The sequence below is a fragment of the Priapulus caudatus genome, unplaced genomic scaffold, assembly GCF_000485595.1.
Source record: "Priapulus caudatus unplaced genomic scaffold, Priapulus_caudatus-5.0.1 Scaffold572, whole genome shotgun sequence".
In the NCBI taxonomy this organism is placed as follows: domain Eukaryota; kingdom Metazoa; phylum Priapulida; class Priapulimorpha; order Priapulimorphida; family Priapulidae; genus Priapulus; species Priapulus caudatus.
In genome coordinates this window covers 135,576-144,758 of record NW_014577633.1, presented here as the reverse complement: position 1 = coordinate 144,758, position 9,183 = coordinate 135,576, and the positions used below count along the sequence as shown (strand labels likewise).

Here is a 9,183-nt window from a genome sequence, read left to right as displayed (position 1 = left end):
TCGTATTACTATACCATTACCATACCATACCATACCATCACTATACTTATACTATACTATAGCATTACTATACATAACTATCTTATTAGCTATACTATACTATACATATACCTATACTATTACTATACTTGATACTATACTATACCGATACATTACCTATTACTATTACTATACTATACCGATACTTATGTCTATACTACTATATATCTATACGATACTATACTATACTATACTATCATATACTTACTATACTATACTATATATCTATACTATACTATACTATGATATGACTATACTATACTATACTATTATACTACTAGCTTAGCTATACTTATATACCTATTACTTAATACTATACTATACTATATTACTTATACTCTTACTACTATACGTACTTATACTATTACATTTTACTATACTATACTCTTTCATAATACTCTACTACTTACTACTTATACTATACTATACGATACTATGCTATGTAGGGCTATGCTTATGCTATGCTATTGCTATGCTTGCTATGCTATGCTATGCTATGCTACTGCTATGCTATGCTATGCTATGCTGCTATGCTATGCCTATGCTATGCTATCGCTATTGCTGCATGCTATGACTATGCTATGCTATTGCTATGCTATGCTATGCTTGTATGCTATGCTATGCTATGTATATCTATACTATACTGATCATACTATACGTATCTATCTTTTATACTTATATACTTATAGCTCATACTATACTATACTATGACTATTACGTATAACTTACTCATACTATAGCCTATTACATATACTATACTATACCTATACTATACTATACTATATACTATACTATCTATACTTATACTATCTATACTATATACTCTATATCTATACTTACTGACTATACTATACTTATACATTACTATACTATACTAGGATATACTATACTATATATACTATTATACTTATCTACTATACTATGTAACTTCCATACTATTACTATACTATACTACTATACTATATATACATACTACTATACATACTAATTACTAAGCGAATTAGCTATATAATCGCATATAACTTTTAACATGTTAATGTAAGTAATAGGCTGAGTTACCATTGCCTATAAAACGCCAATATTCGTTTTTTTTTTCGATTCTTAGCCACGTGTTTTTCGGTGATGCCCTTATGAAGTGGGAGAAGACCCCGGCGGAGCACCGTGCTTACGCCGTGTTAGTCATGATTCGCGAAGGCCGCTTTGAGGTGTAAAATGCTGCTGTAACGGGGCTACACGTACTGCCTAAGCTATGCATATCTCTGGTAACTAACTACCGAATATTGTATGTTCTTATTAGAAGTCACATTTTGACTCTGTGGCCCTCAAATAAGTAGTAATCGTTTATTCTTGAAATGACGACGTCGCAATTCATTATTAGGTAACTATAGGGGGATCTCGCGACAAGCTCGCATACTAGAACAACAAACAAACAATGAGATTAGTTGTTGACACTCATTAGTAGGTTTTTAAATTAAAATTTTATTCCCCTATAGCCATTAAAGGCGATAAATTTATATGAATGAACTTAATCGATTATGCATGTTCTCCCGTTTATATTTAAGGCCGTGACAGCGGTCTAATAATAGCAACCCGTCGTTTTTAAGAAGATCCAACACCTCTACGGCGGGGATAAATACGAAATGGGTTGCTACCGCCGAGGCAATAAGCTGATATTGCCATGCTCAAAGACAAGAAAAGAATCCGCAAACAAAAGCGGTGGAGCCAGGCTTATAACCACGTCTTTACGGACATTCATACAGCATAATAGTACGAGCAGATGCAGTTACTGTGGTCAATCTTGCCTTGTACAATCTTGACTATGTCAGGTGCTATATATGTTTGTATATATAATATTATATATTATGGTGTGTGTGTGCGTGCGAGTGTGTGTCGTGTGTGTAGTGTGTGTGTGTGTGTGTGATGTGTGCTTCGTGTGTTGTGTGTTGTGTGTGTGTGCACTGCGTGCGCGACGCGCGTGCGTGCGTATCCGTGCGTGCGTCGCTGTGTGCGGCCTGCGTGGCTGTGCCGCGTGTGGCAGGCGTACGTGTGTGACACACAGGAGACACTTTCGTCTTCTTTATGTGATTTGGCCATTTAAAAATCCCCTTATAACCTGTTTCTTTTCATTGTTTATTTTATTTCCCATCATATGTGGCTGCATTTTTTGTAAGCCGAGGTTTATACACAATTCGAGCTCTGCTAGACGTGAGCGTGGCAGGGCTCTACCTCAGCGTATCAGTGTAACGTGAATGCGATGGTCAGATGTAGGGCAACGATTTGCTCAACGACTTAATCACATTTTGCTCTCGCCTATTACAGTGAATGTACATGTCTATCTGCTCGAGATATAAACTATACGACCTGTGATGATTTGATGCGTTACGAAACAAAAGGTTTGCTGATGTAAATACGTAGTATACTCGCTCTGATGGAGATGTGGACTTAAACCCTCAGCGTAATCACGTTTAGTCGACTTGATGAAAAGGAATTAATAGTCTCTGGCGCAGCGTGCGGAAGAATTCACCGATCGGATCAGGTAAACAGTTATAATTACCTGTTGTGATTAATCTGTTGAATGAATAATGCTATTAATCTATTTTCGTGCCCTCATAACGAATTCGTGATTGTAATATGTGATCACATTCTTTTATAATTTGCCAACTAATTATTTATCTTCTTCCCGAATAATAGATTCACGACGCGTTATATCTATGTCTCGCTTTCAACTCGTCTCCAACTCGTTCACCAGATGGTTTTACCTGTCTCGCTTGTATTTTCTATGATGCTTCATCTAAATTTAATAGGGTAGACCTATTTTGACTGAATAGTTGACAAGCTGCCTAAACATTTCTAGTACAATCTAACGAAAGCGCGCAGTGTAACGTAAAATTGAGCGGTTAACAAATTAAGTTGCATAGCAGCTGATGGAATTTAGCTAGAACATGTTCATTTCTCTCACTTTTGCGTCAGGCGAGCTATGATCAAGTTAATTGTAATTGATCGCTACTCCGATAATTAGCAAGCAAGAGGTGCGTTACTCCAACAGGGAAAGAAGCGCGTATTCTGCTATCGGCGCCACCTGTCGCGCGAATTAATACGTGAAAAAATGGTATCAATGGCTCCCGTGCGCACTAGTGCGGTCAATGTTGAAACATTTTTGCCGAGCTCGCCAGCGATAAGACGTAAAACTTTTGAATCATCTCATAGAAAAGGTTGATGAACGTTGAAAACATTGTGCCATTTGATATACTTTTTCGTCGACTTGACCATAGATGTAACTCAGCTTTAAGAGATGTGTCTTGCTATTTCAACATTCGTATCTTTGCTAGCCATCGGTTTTGCAATGATGAGGTATGACATCTATACGCTTACAAAAAAACGTCTACTCGTATCATTTTCTTATCGCTGTTTCGATCGAAAATCATATGTGTAGTTGGATCATATTTCCTAATCCATCTCGTGTAAGACATGGCACGGCTAACTATTGCTGGCATTTTGTTGCGTTTGCTTATCGTGGCGTTGTCTGTCAGAAAATGCTGATCAGGTGTGATTCAGGTGCGTTGTATGACCGACAGGCCGAGGTTGGTAACGCAGAGTTCATGACGCGAGTAGTCGTCGGACACTGTGCCTGCAGAAGTTCGACGAGCACAATGCTAGGCTGGTTGCTCTGCAGTCCGGGATCTTCAGCCGTGCTTCCGTTGCCAGCGACCGCTGCTGGCGCCCCAATGTCATGAAACGATACACAACGCCTCCAGCGACGGCCCAGGACTACGTGCAGTATGAATCAAGGTTAGCTGGTCGTGCTTGTGCGTCTCGGTCGCCTGGTATGTTCGTGCCGATCTCAGTGCGAGCGTGTGAGTGTGAGCGTTGCGGTGCGTCGCGTGCGGTTGCGTGCGTGCGTCCGCTGTTGAGTGTGTACGCGTGCGCGTGTGCGGTGGTCGTGCGTACGTAGAGTGCCGAGGGTGCGTGCGTTCGCGCCGTGCGTTTGTTTTGCACCTCTCCACCCCAGCATGGGCGCGTGCACGGCCGCACGATCAGGTAGTATAGTATAGTATAGTATAGTATAGTATAGTATAGTATAGTATAGTATAGTATAGTATAGTATTGTATAGTATTATTATTATTATTATTTCCGAAGTGGATCACGACACTAGCCGGTGGCGTCTAGATTGCCCGTGTCCTAATTTGGGACATAGGGATTCACTGCAGGATTTTGCGCAGGATGTGTCATTATTGTTATTATAATAATAATAATAATAATAATAATAATAATAATAATTATTTATTGTAATAATAACTATTATTATTATGTTTTAGGGACGATGTTGAGTGGTTCACGCAGGTCTGTACCTCACCTTCAAACTCATAGTAATCTTTGTCAACGACACCAAAGTACTTGATCGCACAGTGTCTTGCATTTTGGTCTTGATCACATCTGCCGAAAAGAACCAGTACGCCGTAATGCGTCATAGCCGCGCGGGAAAAAAATGCGATGAATGTCACTGTAACTATGAACTAATGCATGTAGATCTCTCGGCAATTAATTATTCACACGTGTTACAGGAACGATTTAATATAGTTCGCGTAATCGGAAGCCCTTTATTGGATATAGCAAACGTCTAAAGATATGTGCAGAGATAATTATCTCAGTAGATAACGATCACAAGTAAATGGAATGTTAGTGGAATAATAGTTTGTAAACCTACATCGTCGCGCCTGCACCTGCGCACATACGCGCCTATGTGCGACTAGCCCGAAGTGGCTGTGAATCTCAACGTATACATTCCATTTATTATCATGTGGGTGTTTTATCGTTTTTGGAGCTAGCCCGATGCTAAACACGCGCAGGGATCACGGCACGGACTTGGGGAGGTAGATGCAAGGACCCAAAGAGAATCATATACACGTGTGAGCACAGAAATGCACACAAACGTCGCAAGCACACCTCACCAAACGTGCCCAAGGACTCTTTGCTAGAAACATAATAAGTCTCTTAACAGAAGTCTTAACATTCGTCTCAATAACAAATTTTTCTCTTCGACCGGAGCTCTATACACTGCAGATGAGAAAAATCGTTGCGTTACCGTGTTTCTTTCAACGTTCTATGTGAGAAATTCAATGTTCAGACTACAATGTCAATACTAGTTTTGTTTCTGACAACGAGCCCAGATTGCAGCATATACCTCATGCATACATGTGCATATGATTCGCGCTACATATATACGCATGTAGACGTGATCAACTCACGCACGAACGCACACCAATAGGTTCATCCACGCGCACGCGCACACGCACCTGAGTATAGACTTGAGTATCTGCTAATCTCGTTTGTCGATTCGCTGCCACATCGTCGCGCAGAAAGTACACTTTCGGAATAGTCGACTTATCGCTATCGATCCCAGACGAATATGTAGCTGTTGTTGACCGGGACCCCGTCTTCCTGTACGTTAGCTTGGCCCGCGTGGCATCGCCGTCTTCGGGCGCACGTAGTAATAGGTGCTCGTCTGAAGCTTGAATTCTCGTTAGGAATAGCGCTTCTCAAGATCGTCGGCTGATTAACCAATCGTGCGCGGATCTGCCGCCTCATTAATAAGCGAGAAGTAGAATGCTCTGGCCTGATTTGCATTATATTTAATGTGACTAGTAAGACGTCGAATATGAATGATTCCGGATATTTTAGATGTCTCATTTGTGTATACATGCGTTTGTATGCGTATACATGCGGCCGCGCGCGAGGCGATACCTGCAGTCTAGCCTACACTGTTGGAATCACTTGCCTTGCAGAGAAAAAGTCGGCGAATAGGAAATAAATTTGATATAATAAGAATAATAGGCTGCATTTATGGCCTACGCATCTATGCCTTACTCATTATTATGTATCTGGGAGTGAACAAAAATTAATCTTGAAAAACAATGAATAAATCTGGATTTTTAAACGCGCACAGTTCTTAAATATCAACGAAAACTTAATAAATAATAAGTAAACAAAAATGATGCTTCATTCTTGATTTCAGATATTGTATTTTTTCCTAGTAAGGAAAAACGTTTCAGCAGTGTACGTCTATATAGTGCGAATATATGTGCGCATGAATAGGCTGAGCCTGGGTAAGTTTTACCTTCACTAGTATTCCATCGTCGCGTCGACGGTTAAGAGCCAGGTCGACGTCCGCCAGCCACGCTACAATGACTCGGCTTCTATAACAGTCTAACACAGGGCGCCATATTGTTAAGTTAGACAGATTAAATAGACTCAGGTATGCCCTATAAAAATCAATTCCATGTAATATTATACTATGGAATATTGCGATAAGATCTTTAAAAGAAAACGTATATACCTGAGGTGGTAAGCGAGTGTCAAGGTAGGTAATTGAAATTGAGTTTACTGTGCCTAGTGTAGGGAAAATCTTAAAGGACCTTTTTCATATAACTCAGCGTATGAACAATTAGTTTTAAAAACAAATTGGTGTGATACATCTGAAGGTTATACCGTTATTGGAATCAAAAATAATAATCTGAATGAAACAGCTCAGGGTTCCAAATGTAATGGTTTTGTATAGTGTCAAAATGGCTGCATGGTCTTATAAAATTCAATCGTCTGTGTATATCTTATGGTCAAAAAGTGTGATGCCCTGTGTGCATGGACTGTTTGCACCACCCTTTATTAACCTCTATATTCAGTGCATAGAAATCCAGTTAAATTACATTAGAGGAAAATCATTGTCGCCAATGCGTAAACGAGAACACAAATAAATTAGCCGTTCATACTGATTGTCTTGGCGAGACGTTCACGATGCCGGAAACCAAATATGCGATGTGATCCTTATGTGGGAGGCAATCAGCGCAATGCAGACAAGCAGCTCGATCACCAACCGTGAGTTTGTCCACACGGCTCGAGACCGTCAAATCGCACCGCCGGCCCCAATTCCAGTCCAGGTAAGGGGCATGATCTCCTTCATGAAGCAGCCGTTTGCTGGTTTGCTACGTGGCTGAGGATGGACGAGTAGACCGAGCAGGTGGGCAGTGCGAGAGCACGAGCGCGTCGCGAAGCTGTAGCGCGTGGATCAGCAGCTTGCAGGCGTACTTGCCCGCCATGAAGCACATCCAGCGCTGAACGCGCGCGATCAGAAACACGTTGATCGCGTCGTGGTCATCGGTGCAGTTTCCTGCGCCAAAGTGCCGTTATTAAGATCACCACGTACGGCTCTGGATGGCGATGTTGGCATGGAACAGCGTTGCACGCGGAACGACATCCATCGTCAACAACACCATCAACGCCATCAGCAGCAGCATCTTCCACATTGTGACGAACACGTAGATCTTGGGCCGCAGTTTCCTGACCTCTTCCTTAATGTTTGCCCAGGAGGCGATGCACTCGTGAGAAGATTTCTCACTGATGTAATTCTCCCAGTAAGACAGCGAGATGCATAGCGTGGCAAGTGGAATCATCCAGATGTCGTATCTTGCCAAACTCAGTCTGTGCAGGCTGCAACATTACATTGTTTACTAGAGCAGAACTGTGTAAAGTGATCAATAAAATGAAATAAAGAATGATTTCGTGACTTCGTTAACGGCCAAACTTTAGTAGTTTGGCCACGGACAAGTTAAAATAATGTATGCGATACTAGTAGAAGTGCATAATAATATGCCAATATTCACCAATGTCTCTAATACGCCAATGATATTATGAAGCGTATATTATGACTAGTCTTAAGGCAAGTCTTAATATACTCTTGATAGTCTGCAGGTCTAATGTTATAAGACGTCGGAGTGTAAATGCATAATTAATAAATATTAGTATAATAGCCGTGAGCCACCATTCCTACGATGTGAAGTACTGTAAGGTAGCAGATCCCCACATCTGTTAAGAAGATAGCGGCAATATCTAGTACGGAAGTCTCCCGTGTCCTCTTGTCGTTGCTACTGCGTGACAGCATGCTGAAGAATACCGCGGGAATATGCCGACGAGATTGACAGTGTCAGCGGCGGCCCCACTACATCTAGACGTGGCATGATCTTGAAGATCACCATTGCGACCGCCACACGCATGCATCGTCTTCGCGAGAAAAAACGTCTGTTGGATATGAAAGTAAGAGGATTGGCTAACAGGTGATTTTATCATCGTATTCAACGTTTTTTGGTGTATATTTTGAAGTTGCTGCATAATGTCGTGCAACTTGTGTCGAGCAATATTAGGGCGAGGTGTGGCGTCGCCAATGGGTAATCTTCCAAGAGTCATGCCACGGCTATGACTGTTAGAGTAGCGGACGCTGATTAGGGTAAAAACATTATATACATTCGTCACGCGCACCGGACATGCACCCTGCACTCTCAACTCTAAGGTCATCTCTAGTCTGGCGAGCAGGTCACCCTGGGTATCGGTTTTCAGCATGCTTGTATCACGCCAATTTAATTGGATTTAACGTATACTTGTAAAAAGTAGCATAACACAATTATAAGAGAGGACCACAGGGAGACGTCGACTAGGATATTCTGCGCTATCTTCTTACAATCGTGGGGGGATCTGGCGTATACCACTTAGCTAAGAGTATACATATCAGTTATACGTTCGTCGATATTAGACCCCCAAATTTTCGCCATTCTATGGCAACAATGACGTGGAATGTTAACGGGAAATTTGTGTTTCATTAAATTCACAATGCGTTCTTGAGTCTATTGCTAGTAAATAAATAACGTTACTATTGCGTTAAATACTTTGTTTTCTATGCGACAATTCTTTATTCTACACACACTGTTTATAACAAGTTATGAATGTTATATAACATGCTCTTTATAAACATAGTTTTCACAAATTTAAAGCTTAGACCTCGCAGGTGACAGATCAAGTTGTAGCACGATAAAAACAATAGTAGTTTTGACCAGATATTTGGTCGAATGCGGTATTATGTGTAAGACATATTGCCTTAAAATACAGACTAGGTTCATAATATATACGTCATTCACATGTTATTTAGATCATTGGCGTGTGAAAAATTGTAGCAGAGCACTATTGTTTCGTAACTACATTACATTGTTGCTGACGTGATCATTTTTGCCATAGATTATTATGCACTTCTTCCTTAAATCATCAGTGTGTATAAAATATTCGTCTAAAGTTATTCAATTTCTCATTTCTCATTAATCATA

The 9,183-nt window shown here is 40.8% G+C and overlaps 1 protein-coding gene across 1 annotated transcript in view; it reads right to left on the bottom strand.

Annotated features, from left to right (window-relative positions):
• Positions 1-7,017: 7,017 nt before the first annotated feature.
• The window catches only part of LOC106811765, a 17,056-nt gene continuing 14,890 nt past the window's right edge, over positions 7,018-9,183 (bottom strand). The window contains exons 4-7 of the mRNA XM_014815484.1: positions 8,333-8,407; positions 7,986-8,110; positions 7,239-7,522; positions 7,018-7,202 (exon numbers count right to left, since the gene is read on the bottom strand). Coding sequence (XP_014670970.1) covers positions 7,018-7,202; positions 7,239-7,522; positions 7,986-8,110; positions 8,333-8,407 — 669 coding nt within the window. The remainder of the gene's footprint in view (positions 7,203-7,238; positions 7,523-7,985; positions 8,111-8,332; positions 8,408-9,183) is intronic.